Raw genomic sequence first — 23,474 nt, forward strand, 5'->3', positions numbered from 1 at the left:
GAACGTGTGAGTGTATGTGTAGGTTGATGTATGTGGACGTGTAGGTGGATGTGTGTGGACGTATAGGTGTGTGTGTGTTGATGTGTGTGGACGTGTGGGGACGTATAGGTGTGTGTGTTGATGTGTGTGGACGTATAGGTGTGTGTGTTGATGTGTGTGGACGTGTGGGTGGATGTGTGGGTGGATGTGTGTGGACGTATAGGTGTGTGTGTGTGTGTTGATGTTTGTGGATGTGGGTGGACGTGTGGGTGGATGTGTGTGGACATGAGGGTGGATGTGTGTGTTGATGCGTGTGGACGTATAGGTGTGTGTGGGTAGATGTGTGTGTTGATGTGTGTGGACGTGTGGGTGGATGTGTGTGTTGATGTGTGTGGACGTGTGGGTGGATGTGTGTGTTGATGTGTGTGGACGTGTGGATGGATGTGTTGATGTGTGTGGGTGTGGAAGTTGATGTGTGTGGACGTGTGGGTGGATGTGTGTGATTATGTGTGTGTACGTGTTGGTGGATGTGTGTGTTGATGTGTGTGGACGTGTGGGTGGATGTGTGTTGATGTGTGTGGACGTGTGAGTGGATGTGTGTGTTGATGTGTGTGGACGTGTGGATGTGTGTGTGTTGATGTTTGTGGACATGTGGGTGGATGTGTGTATTGATGTGTGTGGACGTGTGGGTGTGTGTGGACGTGTGGGTGTATGGGTGTTGATGTGTGGGTGTGTGGGTGGGTGTGTTGATGTGTGTGGACGTGTGGGTGTGTGTGTTGATGTGTGGGCGTGTGGGTGTGTGTGGGTTGATGTGTGTGGGTGTGTGTGTTAATGTGTGTGGACGTGTGGGTGGGTGTGGGTTGATGTGTGTGGGTGTGTGTTGATGTGTGTGGACGTGTGGGTGGATGTGTGTGTTGATGTGTGTGGACGTGTGGATGTGTGTGTTGATGTTTGTGGACATGTGGGTGGATGTGTGTATTGATGTGTGTGGACGTGTGGGTGGGTGTGGACGTGTGGGTGTATGGGTGTTGATGTGTGGGTGTGGGTGTTGATGTGTGTGGACGTGTGGGTGGGTGTGTGTTGATGTGTGGGCGTGTGGGTGTGTGTGGGTTGATGTGTGTGGGTGGGTGTGTTAATGTGTGTGGACGTGTGGGTGGGTGTGGGTTGATGTGTGTGGGTGGGTGTTGATGTGTGTGGACGTGTGGGTGTGTGAGTTGATGTGTGTGGACGTGTGGGTGTGTGTGGGTTGATGTTTGTGGACGTGTGGGTGTGTGTGGGTTGATGTGTATGGACATGTGGGTGGATGTGTGTGTTGATGTGGGTGGACGTGTGGGTGGATGTGTGTGTTGATTTGTGTGGACGTATAGGTGTGTGTGGGTTGATGTGTGTGGATGTGTGTGTTGATGTTTGTGGACATGTGGGTGGATGTGTGTATTGATGTGTGTGGACGTGTGGGTGTGTGTGGACGTGTGGGTGTATGGATGTTGATGTGTGGGTGTGTGGGTGGGTGTTTTGATGTGTGTGGACGTGTGGGTGTGTGTGTGTTGATGTGTGGGCGTGTGGGTGTGTGTGGGTTGATGTGTGTGGGTGTGTGTTAATGTGTGTGGACGTGTGGGTGGGTGTGGGTTGATGTGTGTGGGTGTGTGTTGATGTGTGTGGACGTGTGGGTGGATGTGTGTGTTGATGTGTGTGGACGTGTGGATGTGTGTGTTGATGTTTGTGGACATGTGGGTGGATGTGTGTATTGATGTGTGTGGACGTGTGGGTGTGTGTGGACGTGTGGGTGTATGGGTGTTGATGTGTGGGTGTGTGGGTGTGGGTGTTGATGTGTGTGGACGTGTGGGTGTGTGTGTGTTGATGTGTGGGCGTGTGGACGTGTGTGGGTTGATGTGTGTGGGTGGGTGTGTTAATGTGTGTGGACGTGTGGGTGGGTGTGGGTTGATGTGTGTGGGTGGGTGTTGATGTGTGTGGACGTGTGGGTGTGTGTGAGTTGATGTGTGTGGACGTGTGGGTGTGTGTGGGTTGATGTTTGTGGACGTGTGGGTGTGTGTGGGTTGATGTGTATGGACATGTGGGTGAATGTGTGTGTTGATGTGGGTGGACGTGTGGGTGGATGTGTGTGTTGATTTGTGTGGACGTATAGGTGTGTGTGGGTTGATGTGTGTGGATGTGTGTGTTGATGTGCGTGGACGTGTGGGTGGATGTGTGTGAACATGTGGGTAGGTGTGTGTGTGTGTTGATGTGTGTGGATGTGTGTTTGTTGATGTGTGTGGACGTATGGATACATGTGTGTCGATGTGTTTGTGTGATGTGTATGTGTGGGTAGATGTTTGTGATGATGCGTGTGGACGTGTGGTAGAAGTATTTATGGGTAGATGTGTGTTGACATCTGTCTGGGCGTGTGTGTGTATGTGTGGACTGCTGTGGACCTGTGTATGTTGGTCTAAAATTGTCGATCAACTTCTTTTCGTCTGACTCTACCACTAAAGCTACTTATGACATATGTTATATGAATGTTATTGTCGCTACATTCTCATATCCACATTTGCTCTCAAGTTTACACAAATCAACTACCACATCAATGAGTATCTTGAAAGTCTTCTAAACTTTAAAAAAAAAATGTAACTGCGTTTCACCTCCATATCCTTACCCCACAAACTAAAAAGCTAAGACTCGACCCTCGACCTAATCGACTCACTCAGTGACTGATCTATATTTTCAATATTCGTTTATATGGAACTCATCTGTGTTACTAAAGTAGTTTAATATCTGTCTGTTTGTATCTCTCTGTCTGTCTGTCTGTCTCTGCTCGTTCTCTTCCTAGGCCTGTGTAAGAAACAGGGACACTCTAAAACTTGGCCAATATTTATTGACAAAATGTTTGGTAACATCAAGATATATAAATATTCCTTTCCCTCCGCGTGGATTTCCCCCTCCCTCCGTGTCCCTCCTCTGATGATCTAAGGAAGTGCTAATTGAAGAGCACGGTTTGAGTTCGTTATAGAGATAAAACCAAGAACCAAAACTCATGTAAAAAAACAAATCAGTCTTCACAAACCTAGATTCAAGAGAAATAAATGTAATACTTTCTTTTTTTCCCCCTCTATTTACCGTAGTTCTCTTTCTCTCTCTCTCTCTCTCTCTCTCTCTCTCTCTCTCTCTCTCGCTCTCTCTCTCTCTCGTTTTTCTCTTGTTCTCTCTTTCCCTCTTTCCCACTCTCTCTCTCTCTCTCTCTATTTCCATCTCTAGGTCAAAGTAAATAAATACAAGTGTATTGTAGGTCCACAAGGTCCTGACCTTGACTGGCAATGTTTCTCTAAAGACATGATTAGAACGTAATCATCTTCTTTTTTGAAGTAACGTCTGCATTATATAAGATAAGATAAGACACGACTATGTGTACAAAACTGTGTACAGACCTTGAACAAACCATCACGCCTTAATATGTAGACCAGTGTGTCCCAAACTGTGTTCCGCAGAGCCCTAGTGTTCCAAGAGGCTTGAAAAAATGTTTCACAAACTACTGGAAACATTAACTAGTAAGCCACCACGTCAATGTCTCTAAAAAAAACTACAAAGTGTTTCACTCAATACTCAGAGTGTACGAAGTGTTCCGTTAAGGAAAAAGTTTGGGAAACACTGATGTAGACATTTGTTTTTCTTTTAGTCTTTTTCTCTCTGTATTTCAGTCTGTAGTTCAGTCTGTATTTCAGTCTGTAGTTCAGTCTGTATTTCAGTCTGTATTTCAGTCTGTATTTCAGTCTGTATTTCAGTCTGTATTTCAGTCTGTATTTCAGTCTGTATATCAGTCTGTATTTCAGTCTGTATTTCAGTCTGTATTTCAGTCTGTATTTCAGTCTGTATTTCAGTCTGTATTTCAGTCTGTATTTCAGTCTGTATTTCAGTCTGTATTTTAGTCTGTATATCAGTCTGTATTTCTCTCTGTATATCAGTCTGTATTTCAGTCTGTATTTCTCTCTGTTTTCAGTCTGCGTATCAGTCTGCATATCAGTCTGCATATCAGTCTGTATATCAGTCTGTATATCAGTCTTAGTTTAGTTTGTATTGATATTAAGTGTCGCGTTTTCTTCTCAGAATTCAACCAGCCATCTACTACACACACACACACACACACACAGAGATAACACACACACACACACACACACATTTACTCAATGTAAAAAAAAAAACTACGCTGAATTTATAACTGATGAGCTGTGGCGGGTATATTACATTGAGCAGTGTCAATGATGATGAGCTATAATAAAAAAGATAGGCAAAGAACTATTGACATTTGTTACTAAGTAACATCTGTCCCCAGGTGAAGTGGAGGTTGTAGATATTTGGTCGATGTTGTTACCAGTCGTTGTCTTGTAGCCCCAAACTGCTGGTAGACCACCGTTGTAGGTGTAATACATTTTAACTAATAAAACTTCAAGTAACTCGAATAACTTCCTTTAGTGAACAAAACTAAAAAGAACTTTATTAATAATATAAACAAAATCAAATAGTGATCAGATGAAATAAAAGTTGTAGACTTCAGTAATAATGTTGTAACTGAACTGTGATGCTGGTCAGTGTAGTCCTATGGGTAATCAACCGACACAAGCGACACAGGCCTGTGTACTTTTAAAAGGACTGGTGTAAACATTCCCCGTGTAGGTCAACGGTGTATGGGGTTATCTGACTATGAAGTATGAACTATGTGTTGTTTTTTTTAAAGACTTTGGGTCAAGTGAGTCGGACTGAGAGTGAAACAAGAACAATATATTTGTTTTGACAAGTTGTGTATATCTGTTCTATTCAGACATAGACTTCTGCCCATTTGTAAAGTATTGGATTGTCTTCTCTTCATTATTTATTACACTCATTAAAGTGTCTCGTTATATCAGAGCCCAAGTTGTCTGGTTCTTGGCTTAGCCACATTGTTTTGTCAAGGGTTGATAGAGAATCGTAACACTATCTTTATTTTAACAAAATCTAACCCACTACAATAACACAACCTTTCAGTCTTACGTTCTGGAGTCGTCACTCCTAACCAAGACTTAATGACGACAATGCCACCTATGTTGCATCATTCACAACCAATCAATAACTTCGTCCCACTTTCATCATATAAACACACACACACTCCATAACAGTCGGAACGACAGCGCCGCCCTCGGAAGTCCTTATTGACTGTTTTTTTTTTTTTTGTCATCTGTTTTGCGTCTAACTTTGTTAATGTAACCAATTTTTATTGGGGAAAAATAGCAGTTGGACTTTACATTATTCGCTCTACAACATAAATCAAAGCTGTTGGCTCCGGTGAAGCACATAGTGTGGAACATTCAATTATGACGACTGCGCCCTCAGAGGTCCTTATTGTTTTCTTTTGTTGTCCTCTGTGGTGTGTTTACAATATTGATGTAAAAACAGACATACGGAATACATACAAACATGTACAATATTTGGCTCAAACAAAAACTTTCACACCAGCATAGTTGACAGGCCAGGATTTTTGCTAATTTCTGTTTGGTCTGTCTTTCCAGGAGTGGTTTGATCAAAGACTCAATTGGTCAGTTTCAGACTTTGGCGGCATCTCGTCCATCAGGATCCCGTGCCAGAAACTGTGGCTGCCGGACATCGTCCTCTACAACAGGTAACTGTCGCTACCATTGGTCACGTTCTTCTAGACTAGGTCTCACAGATTCATTGTTGTCAAATGTTTCTAAATGCTTTCCATGTTCCCTTCAGAGCTGAAGATAATCTACTTCCTAGTCCAAACCTCCCGCAGTACGACGGGGGATGGTAGTGGGTAGCGTATCAACACAGGACTCTCGAGACGAACGAACGACAGTCCAGCGCGCAAACCGCACGACCCTTCAGCCTTCGAAGATTTTTTTTTTATGACACGCTGTTCGGATATTTGAGGACGACTGAATTATTGCCCTTCTCATCTCTTCATTCTCAATGTTTTTATTTATTCCAGCCTGTTTATATTTCCCATTTGTGAATTGCTCGGACCAGTGCTATAAATAGCCATGAAAAGATCTAAATAAAACTTTGAACTGTTTCTCTGATCCAACGTATATGTATTTGTGTGTCAAGACATTTCCGACGGATGTCTACAGAGCACACATTTTATATCTCCAGCCACAAACGAGCTGAATTAGACTCGGATTCACTTCCGCTTTCTATTGATCCGATTCTGAAACAGTTTTTAATGGCGGGACACTAAAAGTCTGAATGTTTCGACGTAATACATCTTAAGACAAATGATGATGGCTCCTTTTTTTATATAGAGCTTGGTTTGGTTCCAGTGGCTCTCACGTTGTTGATTTTTTTTTATCTATCTTCACATCGCGGAAAAACAACAACAATGTATTGATCTCATTTTGTACATATTTAGGCTATTGAACTGTCTATTTATGTAATAACTTGGTTCTTGGTTGATGCAGCTAATGGCTGAAGAAGATAGCATATATTAATATTAAGCTGTAATATACTGTCATGCTAGAGAAACAACATCACAGAACTGTTCTCCATATTTTTTATGTTCTGTGCATTCCTAGTTATCTTATATAATACAGACGTTACTTCAAAAAAGAAGATGATTACGTCCTACGCGTCATGCATTTAGTCATGCATATTAACCAATGACTTAAATTCTGCCAAGTCACTGGTTTTCCTGGCTAGCTCAGGCAACCCATTCCATGCTCTAATAGCACTAGGGAAGAAGGAGTATTTGCACAAATTTGTCCTAGCATATGGGACGAGGAATGTGCCTTTATCTTTGTGTCTTTCAGAGTATTTTATTAAATTTTGTTTTTGTATTTGAAGATTATGGTTCAGTGTTTTATGTATTATTGCTACTTTACTTTTGAGCCTTCTGTCCTGAAGGCTTTCTAAATTCAGTGATTTTACTAAAGGTGTTACTCTAGTCAAATGTGAATATTCGTTTGTTATGAATCGCACTGCTCTATTTTGTGTCTGTTCTAGTTTCTTAATGTTTTCTTGAGTTGAGGGGTCCCAAACAGAGGATGCATATTCTATTATTGGCCTAACCAAGGTTAAATAACATTTTAGTTTTATGTTCTTATTTGATTTATAGAAATTTCTTTTAATAAATCCTAATGCTTTGTTTGATTTTTTTGTAGTTTCATCAATATGTGGATTCCATGATAGTTTTTCATTTATTATAACACCTAGGTATTTTTGCGTTTTTAGTCTGTGTTACTGGTTTGCCATGAATAAGATAAGTGGAATTAATTTGTTTTAGTTTTTTTGTTACTCTTAACAACTGACATTTTTCTGGGTGGAAAGACATGCTCCAATTTGATTCCCATTTCTGTAATTCATCTAATTCTCTTTGTAAAATATCTGTGTCTTGTGTTGTTTTTATTGTTCTATATATTATGCAATCGTCTGCTGGCCACATGACACCCTCGTTAATCATGGGCCACAGAAACAGATGACCTTTACATCATTAGCCCCATATCGCAAGGTCTGAAACGGGAACTTTGCTTTTACTTCATTTCACAAACTAATTCTGACCTGTCATTTTACATTGAGTCCAATTGCCATGAATAAGATAAGTGGAATTAATTTGTTTTAGTTTTTTTGTTTGATTTTTTTGTTCAGTTATAGACCTTAGCGAGGGGTCCTCATTTCCGGTAGAAAAACAATGAGGATTGGATTTTGGAATAAAATGTTTAATCGGTCAATTCTTTAAATGATATTATAGTTAAAGAAGTAAAAAGAGAACTAAAATTGTGAATTTATAGAGAAATGGACTCAATGTAAAATGACAGGTCAGAATTAGTTTGTGAAATGAAGTAAAAGCAAAGTTCCCGTTTCAGACCTTGCGATATGGGGCTAATGATGGAAAGTCATCTGTTTTCTGTGGCCTACGGTTAACGAGGGTGTCATGTGGCCATCACAACGACCAACTGCCTTTACTTTTCCCCAGCTAGTGTCAGGTACCCATTAGAGCTGGGAGATCTCAGATCCCGAAATTAAAATCCCAGTCTTCACCAGAATTTGAACCCGTGACCCAAGCCAAGCGCTTTACCCCTCAGCCATCGCACCTCCTGATGAAATGAAGTTGTGAACTAAATATTTGTTTGTTTGTTTGTTTGTGTGTTGTCTTGGAGAAGACTTATATTGATTCTTTTTAAATTCTTTCATTAGTTTCGCTCTAAGCTATCAAAGAAGTCGTTGGTTCAAAACATACTAGATACCTCTCTGCAAACTCCCTTCAAAACCATCTCAGACTTTTCATTGTCCAAGACATGTCTGCTGTTAGAAGAGTTCGCTTATACATTTCGTTATCAAGCAATGAAAGTCGTAGATTTCACTTATTGAATGATGGTAACACATTTTAATTACAAACTCTGAGACCAGAGACCTGCCTTCGTGTATCCGTGCGGGTAGGCTATAAACGTTCTTTGAATTAGATCTATGTTTTTATTAACTATAGCCTGTGCTTTTTTTTTTTGGTGACGGTACGCACCGGTACGGAGTACCGGCACCTTTTTCAATGTGGGAAAAAAATATTACTTTTTTTTGTGTATTTTAATGTTTATTATTAATTTATTAGTAGTTAAAAGTTAGGCAATCCATCACTGAGTACCGGCACCTATTAAAAAAAAAAAAGCACTGACTATAGCAATACCTTGGTTATGCGCGAGGACAAGATGCCCCCCCCCCCTTTTTTTTTTTTTTTTTTTTGCAATATCTCTGGAGTGGAAGTGTCAAGTTTGCCGTTTCTGTAGCGATTGTGGTTTTACAGGGTGGGGTTGCTAGCCCCACGCCAAACCCTCCTCCTTTCTCACCCGGGCTTGGGACCGGCAGATCCTATGCCGAACTGGGAGTCGAACACTTAGTGAGGTTGTGACAGAGCGTCGAACGAGGTTTGCGGGACATGTTCTCCGACAAAATGAATTACGCATACCAAGAGTTATAATGAACTGGAGGCCAGTACGAGGAAAGCGCAAACAGGGACGTCCTCATATAAATTGGTGCCACATTTTCATAGAGGACCCAAAACAGTGGACACCAGGTGGGAGGAGGCTCTAGACAATGCCAGTGACAGATCTTTGTGGAGACAGCTTGCCACCCAATGCGCCGAACGGCGCAGGAGGACCTAAGTCTAAGTAAGTCTGGAGTGGAAGACTAAAGGTTACATTAGTACCGTTTGATTCAGATCCAATTATTGATTTTCTAGGTACAATGGTAGATGAGATTGTATCGATTAACTTCTGGATTGAGGAATCTAAACTTTCTTTTCAAGAGAATACGAACCAAACATAGACATAAATAAATATAGACTGGAAAAAGGAAGTAACTTCATGTAACTTGAAAACATGTATATCTATTGTATTCGGATTTCCGAATTATGAAAAGTTGCTTGATCTTCATTCTTAGAGATTAAACAAAACTATTGTAATACTTATATAGGTTATGGCTGAAATAGATGAGATGAATACTTAACTTTTATACTACTCATAAATGCTGTATAATAAAGTACACAAAATTGCAAGTCACAAATTTTCGTTTCATAAAACTCTTTAATCGGCCAGTCTATATTTATTTATGTCTATGGAAGCAAACTAAATTAAAATGTCACGTGACTGTCACATACTATTTCCTATTAGTATTCATGTATTCTTTTTGACAGTCAAGGATGTTTACTAATAAAAGATATGTCACGGAAAAATAATTACTGACAAAAGTTTATAAGCATGTTCTTCAATCGGATTAATAGACTAATTTAGTTTTTGAATTGGATCAATAGACTAATTTAGGTTTTGAATTGGATCAATAGACTAATTTAGCTTTTGAAATGGATCAATAGACTAATTTAACTTTTGAATTGGATCAATAGACTAATTTAGTTTTTGAAATGGATCAATAGACGAATTTAGTTTTTGAAATGGATCAATATACTAATTTAGTTTTTGAATTGGATCAATAGACTAATTTAGTTGTTTAATTGGATCAATAGACTTATTTAGTTTTTGAATTGCATCAATATACTACTTTAGTTGTTTAATTGAATCAATAGACTAATTTAGTTTTTTTAATTGGATCAATAGACTAATTTAGTTTTTTTAATTGGATCAATAGACTAATTTAGTTTTTTTTAATTGGATCAAGAGACTAATTTAGTTTTTTTTTAATTGGATCAATAGACTAATTTAGTTCTTTAATTGGATCAATAGACTAATTTATTTTTTCTAATTGGATCAGTAGACTAATTTAGTTTTTTAATTGAATCAATAGACTAATTTAGTTTTTGAATTGGATAACAGACCAATTATTAAGTTTTTGAATTGGATCAATAGACTAATTTAGTTTTTGCATTAGATCAATAGACTTATTTAATTTTTGCATTAGTTCAATAGACTAATTAAGTTATTGAAAGGCTCAATGGCCTAAGCAAGTGATTGAATTGGATCAATTGACTAGGAAAGTTATTCATTGGAAACAAAAGACAAAGTTCAAAGCATAGAAACTTTGATAATGCCTCTCTAAACCAAATCTACCATTCGGTGGTTATAGAAATATTTAGGACAGTTATTAGACACGAGGAATCATGGTGGTGGGTTAAATGAATCATCTAGAATTGATGCACATATAATTTGTTTCTGACAGACAGCTATCTAAATAAACGCCAGCCAATGAATACAACACAACTCACCATGTATCCCATCACCCACCAGAGTTCCACATTCTGCCAATCCTCCACCTCCCCATGTGAGTTCCTCAGTTCCTCAGTTCCATTATTCCCACCTCTGTAATGATGAGTGCCAATTGCCATAAAGAAACATCGGAGCTGTATCGGAGGGAGAGGAAAGTGTTGGATGAACTGATTCCGAATATCATGTAATCGAATCATAGCCAGCGGGTTATGTGTCATAGGCTTTTATGTCACGACCGAGTCTTGTCAATAACCGAATCGCCAAATCTGAGTATCGATCAAGCAAAAAAGATAACATTCATCGACAACAGTTTCAAATTGTTTCTTTAAAAAAAAAAAAAAATTCCACACAGACCCCTCACACTTCCACACACTTCACTATCGAGACACGATTGTGTGATAGCCCCATGAAGTCAAACATCAATCACACTCTTTAAAGAAGGGAAGACAAAAGTTAGTTCAAGACAAAGATATTTTTGGCAGAGAACTGCCAACTCAAATGTATTTCAGATTTTTGTCAGTAGTTGTTCCTTTATTTTATTTTTGAGACCTTTCTTTCCATGAGTTTGGAGAGTTTCATCCATAGTGGAGAAAATTATAATTAGCTAACTGTTTGGTGTATCGGGTGTACAAAATAAGAGAAGTGCTGATTACCCTTTTTTATTTAGTATAGTTCCATGGACGTCCATGGTTAAATGTTGTATGCATAGACATAAATAAATATAGACTGGCAGATTAAAGAGTTTTATGAAACGAAAATTTGTGACTTGCAATTTTGTGTACTTTATTATACAGCATTTATGAGCAGTATAAAAGTGAAGTATTCATATCTATTTCAGCCACACTCCTATATATATATATTGTAAATAAGGAGGCAGTGTAGTTTTGTTTAATCTCTAAGATTGAAGATCATGAAATTTTTCATAATTAGGAAATCCGAATACAATAGATATACATGTTTTCAAGTTACATGAAGTTACTTCCTTCGGCCAGTCTATATTTATTTATGTCTATGGTTGTATGATGGACACCTTTCAGCACTGCAGAATTAGATTTTTCAGCTCTTCCGGTTGTAACTTTTAGTTGGCAACTTTGAATTCCGTTTAGCGTCCTTCACCTTTAGATTGTTTGGTTTATCGTGAACATCTGCAATACTTTGGGCTTGAAGTGAAGCGAGTGTTTTCCCCCTTTATATTTGACTTCAGCCCACTTTGATCTTTGAACTTTGAGCTATTTGATTGCAGTGACACGCTAGGGTGGGGAGAGGGGGGTCAGATTTGAAAATACTTTTTTTTACGTTAAATATGTCATGATGTCGACTGTCAAAATGCAGGGGCCCTTAAAGAGGTCAAGCCACCCCGCCCCCCACCCCCACCCCCCAAATCCTTAGCTACGCTTTTGTTTAATTTTTTGTTTAAAGTCTCAGACGTTTTATCAGAAATGAAAAAATTATGATGTCGTGGGATCGTAGCTTGCAGGGATAGAGCACGTGACACTTGTGACTACACGATCAACTACTGAAGTGTTGTTGTTTCTTTTTTTTCTTTTTGGTTTAAATGTATGTTCAAATGCATTAATGTTGTCCAGTTATAGGTTTAAAGAGAGAGAGGGGGGGGGGGGGAGAATTCAGGTACGGCTGTGCAAATCTTATGGTTTTCTATTTATGGTGAAATGTAACAATTTTTGAATGGATCGAGTTTGGTGGAAAAGGGGGTGAATTTGCTCCAGTGAACTCGTGGCTTCTATATAGTCAATGCTGGTCCAGTTTCATCACTACATAATAAAAATATATTTGAAATGAGTGTCGGAGAGAATCTGAATGGCGGTGTGAGATCACCTGGTCCTTGTGATACTGCTAAGCACCTGTGATGGAGGTTGGTTCATATCGTTTGGGAGCTTACCTTTATAAATGTCCTCTTGCACATTTTCTAGTGCTTTCTTCATTAAACTTTCATATAGACACAATATAATAACAAATAATGATCACAATAATAATATTTTTGTCTGACAAAACGGTGGATTTTAATCGCCCCTGATCTGCTGTTTATTGACCCCCCAAAAAAGCTACCATCATTGACATTACCTTCTTCTTCTTCTAGCCAGCTTTTTGCTGCTGAGCTGTCAGCTCTTTTGCAGACTGTGCCAAGGGAAAATAGTGTGCTGTTCTCTTCAGTTGTTCAGCACTGCAGACATTGTCGTACCACTACCCCATAATATAAGAACACCCGAATTGGAAAAACAAAGAAAATATGGGAACCTAGGCTTGGAGATTAAGCGGTTATGGAAGTTGTCTAAAATAACAATATACCCTGTTGTTTCATCAACCGAGTGGAGAGTGACCCTACAGATACCTTTAATGCCCGTAACATTGTACGATCCAGAAATACATAATACCAGGATTCAAACCCGGGTCCCTCCTGTTCCGAAGCTAAGCTTTTTACCACTCTGTCATCGTGCCTCCTTGTTGAAACGCATGACGGGATAAAATGTGTTTGTTTTGTGATTTTTTAAAAAATTATTCTAATCTGGAATTGCCGCGTTATTATTGAGAAAAAAATATTCCTAATCAAACCTCATTTCTATTTGGTATGTATCTCTATATCTGACTTGTATTTCATTCTGTAGTGTTGACGACTATACTTCCGGTTACATGCCTACTCTGGCCATGGTGTACAACAATAGTCGAGTCTTCTGGGGGCCTGTCATCCGTTTCCGGTCCTCCTGCAAGATTGATATCACTTTTTTCCCTTTCGACACGCAGGTGTGCAAATTGAAGATGGGATCATGGGCGTACACTGGCTTGCAGGCAAGTAAAGTCTACACCTCTGAAAGTCAATTTTACAACTTCTTAGAATACTGACAACAGACACATTCAAGAGAATTAGTGTTAACTGTCGACTGATTCTATTATAGGTGTGTTTCTTGTAGATTTATGTTGTCGATAGCTTGGTGACGTTTTTATTTTTGGTTTCGTCCGAAAGGTGGATGTTTGGAATAGTTCTACCACAATGGACTTGTCCAATTTCGTGGATAATGGAGAGTGGGAACTGCTAGGTAAGTCCCTGTGTGTGTGTGTGTGTGTGTGTGGGGAGAGTGGGAACTGCTAGGTAAGTCCCTGTGTGTGTGTGTGTGTGGAGAGTGGGAACTGCTAGGTAAGTCACGTGTGTGTGTGTGTGTGTGTGGAGAGTGGGAACTGCTAGGTAAGTCCCTGTGTGTGTTGGGGGGGGGGGAGTGGGAACTGCTAGATAAGTCACGTGTGTGTGTGTGTGTGTGTGGAGAGTGGGAACTGCTAGGTAAGTCCCTGTGTGTGTGTATGTATGTGTGTGTGTATGTGTGTGTGTGTGTGTGTGGAGAGTGGGAACTGCTAGGTAAGTCACGTGTGTGTGTGTGTGGAGAGTGGGAACTGCTAGGTAAGTTCCTGTGTGTGTGTGTGGAGAGTGGGAACTGCTAGGTAAGTCCCTGTGTGTGTGTGTGTGTGTGTGTGTGGAGAGTGGGAACTGCTAGGTAAGTCCCTGTGTGTGTGTGTGTGTGTGTGTGTGTGTGGAGAGTGGGAACTGCTAGGTAAGTCACGTGTGTGTGTGTGTGGAGAGTGGGAACTGCTAGGTAAGTCACGTGTGTGTGTGTGTGGAGAGTGTGAACTGCTAGGTAAGTCCCTGTGTGTGTGTGTGTGTGTGTGTGTGTGTAGAGTGGGAACTGCTAGGTAAGTCCCTGTGTGTGTATGTGTGTGGAGAGTGTGAACTGCTAGGTAAGTCCCTGTGTGTGTGTGTGTGTGTGTGTGTGTGTGTGTGTGTGTGGAGAGTGGGAACTGCTAGGTAAGTCCCTGTGTGTGCGTGTGTGTGTGTGTGTGGAGAGTGGGAACTGCTAGGTAAGTCCCTGTGTGTGTGTGTGTGGAGAGTGGGAACTGCTAGGTAAGTCCCTGTGTGTGTGTGTGTGTGTGTGTGCGTGTGTGCAGATAATGTAGAATAAGGAATAGGAATTACTATAAGATAGAATTCAATAGCCTCTTAAGCAATTAAGAGGTTGAAGAAGCCATCTTACAATGCAATCACGATTCATCATTCATCACTTCTACAGGCAAGCAAAAAAAAAAAAAAAGTTTTTTTGTCATTTTCCTTTGCTGAAAGGTGGAACTATCTTTAGTGAAATGATTAAAAATACAACACTTATTAAGAGAAGCCGATTCAGCTCCAGAGGACATTACTCAGAGCAAAGAGAAGTTCCAGTCATCACTACCACGGGAGCTTTATGGGTGCCAGAAGCTGTACTTCCACACTTAAAAAACCTTTGCTGCTGTTCACACTATTTGGGTACACATACATCTGTTCTTCTTCTTCGTTCTCATTTTTCACGTTGAAGGGTTCAGATCAGTAATCCTATATCTGAGATAAACCGCGTAGTGGTTTCTAGATCAGGCAGTTATCCGAATAGTCCTTCGAGAGTCTTGTTCGGGTCCCTTGATTTAGTATGCACCATTGAAGGACATGGTCAGCCTTCTCTGGTGATGCTCCACAAGGGCAGGCTTCGCTCGTCCCGACATTTAACTTCGGAACATAAATTGTCTTATTCTGTGAGCAAGTATTTTTTTGTGGAAACTAAACAAGCATAATCACTGGTCAATGTTGACTGACTGTAATTGGACAGCAGTCACACACAGGGGTAACAACTAGAAAGATAGTTTCACAGTTAAGAAACATTATGCACGAGTGTAAGAAGTACAATACTGCACATTAAGTAAAACTATATTTGTGGGGATATTGTGATATAAAAAGACAAAAGTAATTTTAAAAAATCGTAATACAGTGTATATATGAATTAAAAGATATTCTACACAGCAAGATTATCTTTCTTATATATATATATATATATATATATATATATATATATATATATATATATGTGTGGCCCTCCGTTACTAAACTTTTTTTAATGCGGCCCTCGATACAAAAATGTTGCCCACCCCTGCTTTAATGTATGAAACTGCTTTCCATTAGGTTTATTGTGGCTAGCCCTAATTGTACGTTTGGGGCGACTATTGTTGACAGATTCTTTTTTCCATGTATCTTCATAAATCATTGATAGTATTAAAAAGGGGGGGGGGATAGAGAGAGTTTGGTTCAGAATATATAAATGCGCTGTACAGAAAAATAAGGAAAGGGGCGGGGTAACAATAATAATTTGGGCTATAGAGATAGTCCTGATGGTCACGAATTAATATTACGAAACATCTGATAATTATTCAATTTTCTTAAAGCTTAATCTGTTTCTTTTATTTTTTGTATTTAAAGTATTTAATTTTGTGTTATTTTATTGGAGAATATAATTGTCGGTTAATTTCAAACTGAGGTATTATCAAATATTTAGACTATATCCTATAGTGACTTGTTTACGAACATTGTAAAAATACCACCACTATCCATATTGAGCATACCTGTGCAGATGAAGGTGAACTCTGCGAAAGAGGAGCTGGATATACTTTCTTCTGGAGCGGTAGAAGCACTGAAGTACGACGTGAATCTGGAGTCGGCTTTGCCATAAAAACATCAATAGTATCTAAACTAGTCGGGCCTCCCAAAGGAATTAGTGATAGGCTCATGACCCTAAAGCTGCCTTTACAAAACGGAAAGAAACATATTTCCATTGTTAGCTGTTACGCACCCACCATGACCAACCCAGATGATGTCATAGCAAAGTTTTACGAAGAACTAAACTCCACCTTGCTTAATATTCCAAAAACAGAAAAGCTACTCATTCTCGGTGACTTCAACGCAAGAGTCGGCTGTGACCATCACATCTGGAAAGGTGTCTTAGGCAAATTTGGGATAGGTCAATGCAACAGCAACGGATTATTACTACTCCAGACCTGTGCTGAACACAAGCTGCTCATATCGAACACAATATTCAGTCTTCCAATGAGAAAGCGAACTTCCTGGATGCATCCCCGCTCAAGACACTGGCACCTCATAGATTACGTCATCACCAGACAATCTGACCGTCAGGACATTCGTGTCACCAAATCTTGCTGTGGTGCAGAATGTGGAACAGACCACCGCCTCATCATCACAAAACTAAACATTCGTATCCAACCAAAGAGACGTCCGCAAAAATCAAAACCCCTAAAAAGGCTAAACACGTCCAGCTTAGCAGATGACAAAACTGAAAAGTCGCTTGCAGATGCAATAGAGAACTGCCTCAAGTCCACCGTTCTAACTGAATCAAATGTAGATAAAAGCTGGGAATGCTTCAAAGAAGCTATCTATAGCACAGCATTAAACATACTCGGTCCTATGGAGAGAAAGCATCAGGACTGGTTTGATGAAAACAGTATTGAGATCAGAAAACTATTAGACGAAAAGCACAAGCTCCACAAATTGTGTCTGAACAACCCAAACTCCCAGTCCACTAAAGATGCATTCACTAACATCCGCAAAAATGTGCAAAAACAGCTACGCCAAATGCAAGATACCTGGCTTAGCAAGAAAGTGGAAACAATACAGGAATTTGCTGACAAGCACGATATGAAGAACTTCTACCATGCCATAAATGAAATCTATGGACCCACAAAGTCAGGCTCATCCCCTCTATTAAATGCTGATGGGACAATCCTATTGACAGATAAGGAAGAAATCCTAAAACGCTGGGCAGAGCACTTCGAAAAGGTTCTCAATACACCTTCCATCATAAATGAAGCGGCCATAGACAGGCTACAGCAAGTACCAATAAATGAAAAAATGGATGACCCACCTACGCTAAAGGAAACCGATCTTGCCATTCAACAGCTCGCAAGCGGAAAAGCCCCAGGAGCTGACTCCATTCCCGCAGAGGTCTACAAAAAAGGTGGATTAGCCCTGATTGAAAGACTTCATAAGCTCTTCTTAATTATGTGGGAAAAAGAGTCAATACCACAAGACTTTAAAGATGCCAAAATTGTTCATTTATACAAGCGAAAAGGAAACCGCCAGATCTGCGACAACCACAGAGGAATATCTCTTCTCTCTATTGCTGGGAAAATCCTTGCACGCATCCTACTAAATCGGCTTATGCAACACATAGAATATGGTCTACTACCAGAAAGCCAGTGCGGCTTCAGAAAAGAGCGTGGAACCATTGACATGATCTTTGCAGCAAGGCAGCTCCAGGAAAAATGCCAAGAACAAAATGCTGACCTGTTCTCAATATATGTCGACTTAACAAAGGCATTCGACACTGTTAGCAGAGAAGGACTCTGGAAGATCATGTCAAAGTATGGCTGTCCACAAAAATTCATAACCATGGTGAGACTATTTCATGATGGCATGAAGGCTCGTGTCCAAGAAAGTGGAGAACCATCAGAGCCCTTCGAAGTATCAAACGGGGTAAAACAAGGCTGTGTCCTAGCACCTACACTGTTCAGTATCATGTTCTCCGCTATGCTGACAGATGCATTCACAAATAGAGAAAACAAAGGGATAAATATATCATACAGATTTGATGGTGGCCTATTCAACCCGAGGCGGCTTAAAGCAAAAACAAAAACAAATGCAGCAGTAATCAGAGACTTGCTATTTGCTGATGACTGTGCCCTAAATGCCTGCTCTGAAAACGATCTGCAGAGCATCGTCAGTGACTTCTCAAGAGCATGCTCAGACTTTGGCCTTACCATCAATACGAACAAGACTGAAGTCTTATATCTACCTGCTCCTGGGAAAGCCTACTCGGATCCAAGCATTACTATAAATGGACAGGATATAAACGCAGTGGACAAATTCACATATCTTGGCAGCACACTCTCCAGAAATGGAAAAATCGATAGTGAAATCGACCTGCGTATCGCCAAGGCCAGTGCATCCTATGGCAGACTGTCTACAAATGTCTGGAACAGACGTGGTATCACCACAAACACCAAGCTAGGGGTCTACAGAGCCGTCATCCTCCCTACATTGCTCTATGCCTCAGAAACATGGACAGTGTACAGTAAACATGCAAAGAGACTAAACCGCTTCCACATGACATGTCTGAGAAAAATACTAAATGTCAAATGGCAAGACAAAATACCAGATACAGAAGTCCTTCGAAGAGCGTGTCTGCAAAGCATCCACACAATCCTGATGCAGTCCCAGCTGCGATGGGCAGGTCACGTCTACAGAATGGAAGACCACCGCATCCCAAAACGACTCTTGTATGGCCAACTAAGCGAAGGAAAGCGCTCGCAAGGTGGGCAAAGAAAGCGCTTCAGGGACACTCTCAAAGCTTCTCTGAAGGCGTTCAGCATAGACCCTGGCACCTGGGAGACAGAGGCACAAGACAGAGCATCATGGCGTCACGCTGTGAAAACTGGCGCACAGGTTGCTGAGGAAAAAAAAACAACGCAGGCAGAAGAAAAACGCCAGAAAAGAAAAGCAAGACAAACGACACTAGCTCCAGCTGGAATAACCTGCCCAGTGTGCAGCCGAACATTCCGGGCTCACATAGGTCTCACCAGCCACATGAGGAGGCAAAAAACCCCAGTGCAAAGCCCTCAGCCCCCTGGATGACAAAGTGGTCATCATCGAACCACGATGGACGAACTATATATACCTGTGCAGTCTACATACAAATATATTATTTCTTAGTACCTTGCAGATGTTTACAGTCTGTACAGATATTATATTTTTTCTGTTTTTCTAATAATGAGCGTCAACATAACTTCATATCTCGACAAGCTTCTACATCAATTTGTTACTAAATTAGTATTTAGTTTCATTGTCAAAGTTTGTTTGTTTGTTTGTTTTTTTTTACATATGTCTAAGTTTTTACTATTGTTAAAAAAAAAAAAAATTCTCCACCACCATTGTCAATATTGCGCATGCTTGTGCAGTCTACAGAGAAATAATATATTAAAGAGGGGAAGAGGAAAAATTTAAAAAGGGGGGAAAAAAAAGGGGGGGAAATATTCAAGAAAAAAAGTATATATATATACATATATATATAGATATATAGATACATATAAAATAACTTTCGGTACAACTCTAATTGGTCCCTGCGACCAAAAAAAAAAAAAAAATGCCACAGAGAAATTGTTTCTGAACAGAAACTCCCAATATACTGACTCTAGCAGACAGGATTTCCACCTTGATGATGAGGAAGTAGTTTTCCAAATCTCAAGGGAGGAAATCAAAAATTTTCATTAAAAGGGAGACAACAAAAGAAACAATATAAATGTTTAAATGCCTATGTTCGCATAAGTGTGTACACACATAGATGTGTATGCACGTTTGATAGAAGTTAATATAAAGAACTGGGGTAATGTAGCAAAGCACAAAGGAAACAACCATAAGCAATGTAGACAAAGTGAAAAAAAATGTGACTACGATGTTTAAAATGTTTTAATATCATTTAAGTTTCTACTTTCACTCTTTGATTGTTTCTATTTAATTACCTATTGTTGACATTCTCACCACAAATATTATAAGAACCTTAAATTTAAAAAATATTCATTATATGCTATTGGAAAAAAATAACGCCATATACAAAGCAATTTAAAACGTTAAAATATTATGACAACCTAAATGTAACTATATGCATTGCCATGTTTGCAATCATTGTACTTTCAAATGTAACTATTTAATTTGTACGCTTACTAATAAAATATGCACCTTTTTTTATTTAAAAAAAAAAAAAAAAAAGCCCAATAAAGAGGCCAATAGCCCAAAAAAAGAGGCAATGCCCAAAAAAGAGGCAAAGAAAAGAGGCAAAGGCCCAAGGATTCCTAGGATGTAAACAGCTCGACAACTGAAGTCAAAAGCTAAAAAGCTGAGGTATCCTACCCCGGGGTAGGCAACCTGAGGCTCGCGACAGCTGGAGGTCACTTCTTTTACAAAAGGTCGCGGGATACACATTTGAGACCAATAGAAAATCCTCTGCCGAGGACAGACAAAGACGGCGAAAAGAAAATCTAAATCGACCACCGGCGGACAATGGTTATGCCTGCGCAGGATGTGGCAAAATATGTAGGTTACAACTGGGGAATACTGCACTCCTCATTAATATTCGGACTCGAAGAGAAGCCTTATTGTTTCACAATCACTTAACTTATTTCATTGCCATAAAATATTGTCATCATGTTGAAGTCGTTTATGCCCAGTTTCATTTCAAGTACAAACCACAAAGGCTTGCATGATGCCACTATCCTTCTATTCACATTTGACTCAATATGCCATAGCATATTGTTCAAACATGCAATCCTTTAAAGAAGCATTTCCTTAAGACATATCACAAGTCTGTGTACGAGATTTTGATGTTTGTTTTCTTTTATTTACATTTTATCCTGTTTTCTAAACAATGTCCCAGCATGCATCTTATTTCTCACATTGTCTGTATCAGTTTGTTAAGCTTATCAGTCATTGTCAAAATTTCTATCGATTAAAAAATTATTAGGAATTGCTATGACACAGAGCAGGATGGCTTCACTTTGTGTTCTTTACATTGAGCGAGAAACAGCCAAAAGTTTAGAAATAGATGCCCCACTGGTTACGGACTTTGCTACTTTGTAGGCCAAAAAAAGAAAAAGTTCTATCTATACACAGATGATGGAAGTAGAATTAGGTTATAGTTTGAATCAATGTAACAAATTTTTACCTAGAAGTGTTATAGAAATGTAAATGTGTAGAATGTAGATCTCATTAAACATTTCTTTATTCAATTGAAACATCTTTAAGTCATTTAATTCTGTTAATACATTGTACAAACGTTGACTTTCAAGACGCTATTACTTGTTGGCAGTTGTTGGAGTCCTAACTGAATCAAACGTAATTACATTACTTATTAAAAAAAAGCTACACTACTTGTATTGGAATGTCTTTTGATAAATGTACCGATGCATAAACATTACTCAATTGTTTTGTCTCACTTTACATTCATCTTTTATGTGGAGGGGGGCCTATTAACATATTCTTGAACCCGGGCCCACGGGTACCTGGCTACGCCACTGACTGAAGGCACCGGGAATCATAATTTGGACGGAACCGGGCAAAATATTCTGCACCGGGCAATGTTCCACTCTACCCTAAACCATAGTGTCACGTGGTATTACACGTCAGGGTTGCAAGAGAAGTGTCTACAGGAAGTTTATTCATACATTGGCCTTTCGAGAATTCTAGTTTCTAATTCATCACAGACGTAAAGAAGCATAAGGAGTTAATGGACCTCATCCGCCAATCGTAAACAAACAACATTTAGCCACGTGATTCTCTATCAAACAACATTTAGCCACGTGATTCTCTATCAAACAACATTTAGCCACGTGATTCTCTATCAAACAACATTTAGCCACGTGATTCTCTATCAAACAACATTTAGCCACGTGATTCTCTATCAAACAACATTTAGCCACGTGATTCTCTATCAAACAACATTTAGCCACGTGATTCTCTATCAAACAACATTTAGCCACGTGATTCTCTATCAAACAACATTTAGCCACGTGATTCTCTATCAAACAACATTTAGCCACGTGATTCTCTATCAAACAACATTTAGCCACGTGATTCTCTATCAAACAACATTTAGCCACGTGATTCTCTATCAAACAACATTTAGCCACGTGATTCTCTATCAAACACCATTTAGCCACGTGATTCTCTATCAAACAACATTTAGCCACGTGATTCTCTATCAAACAACATTTAGCCACGTGATTCTCTATCAAACAACATTTAGCCACGTGATTCTCTATCAAACAACATTTAGCCACGTGATTCTCTATCAAACAACATTTAGCCACGTGATTCTCTATCAAACAACATTTAGCCACGTGATTCTCTATCAAACAACATTTAGCCACGTGATTCTCTATCAAACAACATTTAGCCACGTGATTCTCTATCAAACAACATTTAGCCACGTGATTCTCTATCAAACAACATTTAGCCACGTGATTCTCTATCAAACAACATTTAGCCACGTGATTCTCTATCAAACAACATTTAGCCACGTGATTCTCTATCAAACAACATTTAGCCACGTGATTCTCTATCAAACAACATTTAGCCACGTGATTCTCTATCAAACAACATTTAGCCACGTGATTCTCTATCAAACAACATTTAGCCACGTGATTCTCTATCAAACAACATTTAGCCACGTGATTCTCTATCAAACAACATTTAGCCACGTGATTCTCTATCAAACAACATTTAGCCACGTGATTCTCTATCAAACAACATTTAGCCACGTGATTCTCTATCAAACAACATTTAGCCACGTGATTCTCTATCAAACAACATTTAGCCACGTGATTCTCTATCAAACAACATTTAGCCACGTGATTCTCTATCAAACAACATTTAGCCACGTGATTCTCTATCAAACAACATTTAGCCACGTGATTCTCTATCAAACAACATTTAGCCACGTGATTCTCTATCAAACAACATTTAGCCACGTGATTCTCTATCTCTTCTATACAAATTAAGATCTAATTGTAATCAACATTGGTTATCACGTGACAGCTTTTTTCCCGTTGTTTTATCAATATTATCACGTGACCGTTCTTTCTTTTTTTGGTGAATGAGGTCCATTTGGAAATGAAAATTTTGTATGTTAGTTCCGCTACGAGAACTTTCTTGAAAACGTACACATAGTGGGGTTGGAGGAGAGCAATGTCAATTATTAAGTGTACTAATGATCGCAATCTACTATATAGTGTGTGTGTTCAATCTTGATTTCCACTTGAAGGATTGAATTGTTTTAGCTCGTAAAGAGGAATTTTATGTTGTTTGTTCTCTTAAAACAAGAATCCCTGGCAAACATTGAGTCATTAAATAGCATGTATAGATTGTATATGTACACAATGAAC

General features: G+C 39.4%; 1 protein-coding gene across 1 annotated transcript in view; it reads left to right on the forward strand.

The window, feature by feature from the left end:
* The window catches only part of LOC106080166 (neuronal acetylcholine receptor subunit alpha-10-like), a 57,935-nt gene that overhangs the window by 27,829 nt on the left and 6,632 nt on the right, over positions 1-23,474 (forward strand). The window contains exons 4-6 of the mRNA XM_056021689.1: positions 5,511-5,620; positions 13,289-13,469; positions 13,645-13,717. Of these exons, the coding sequence (XP_055877664.1) occupies positions 5,511-5,620; positions 13,289-13,469; positions 13,645-13,717 (364 nt within the window). The remainder of the gene's footprint in view (positions 1-5,510; positions 5,621-13,288; positions 13,470-13,644; positions 13,718-23,474) is intronic.

Source organism: Biomphalaria glabrata, chromosome 2 (genome assembly GCF_947242115.1).
Source record: "Biomphalaria glabrata chromosome 2, xgBioGlab47.1, whole genome shotgun sequence".
Taxonomy (NCBI): domain Eukaryota; kingdom Metazoa; phylum Mollusca; class Gastropoda; family Planorbidae; genus Biomphalaria; species Biomphalaria glabrata.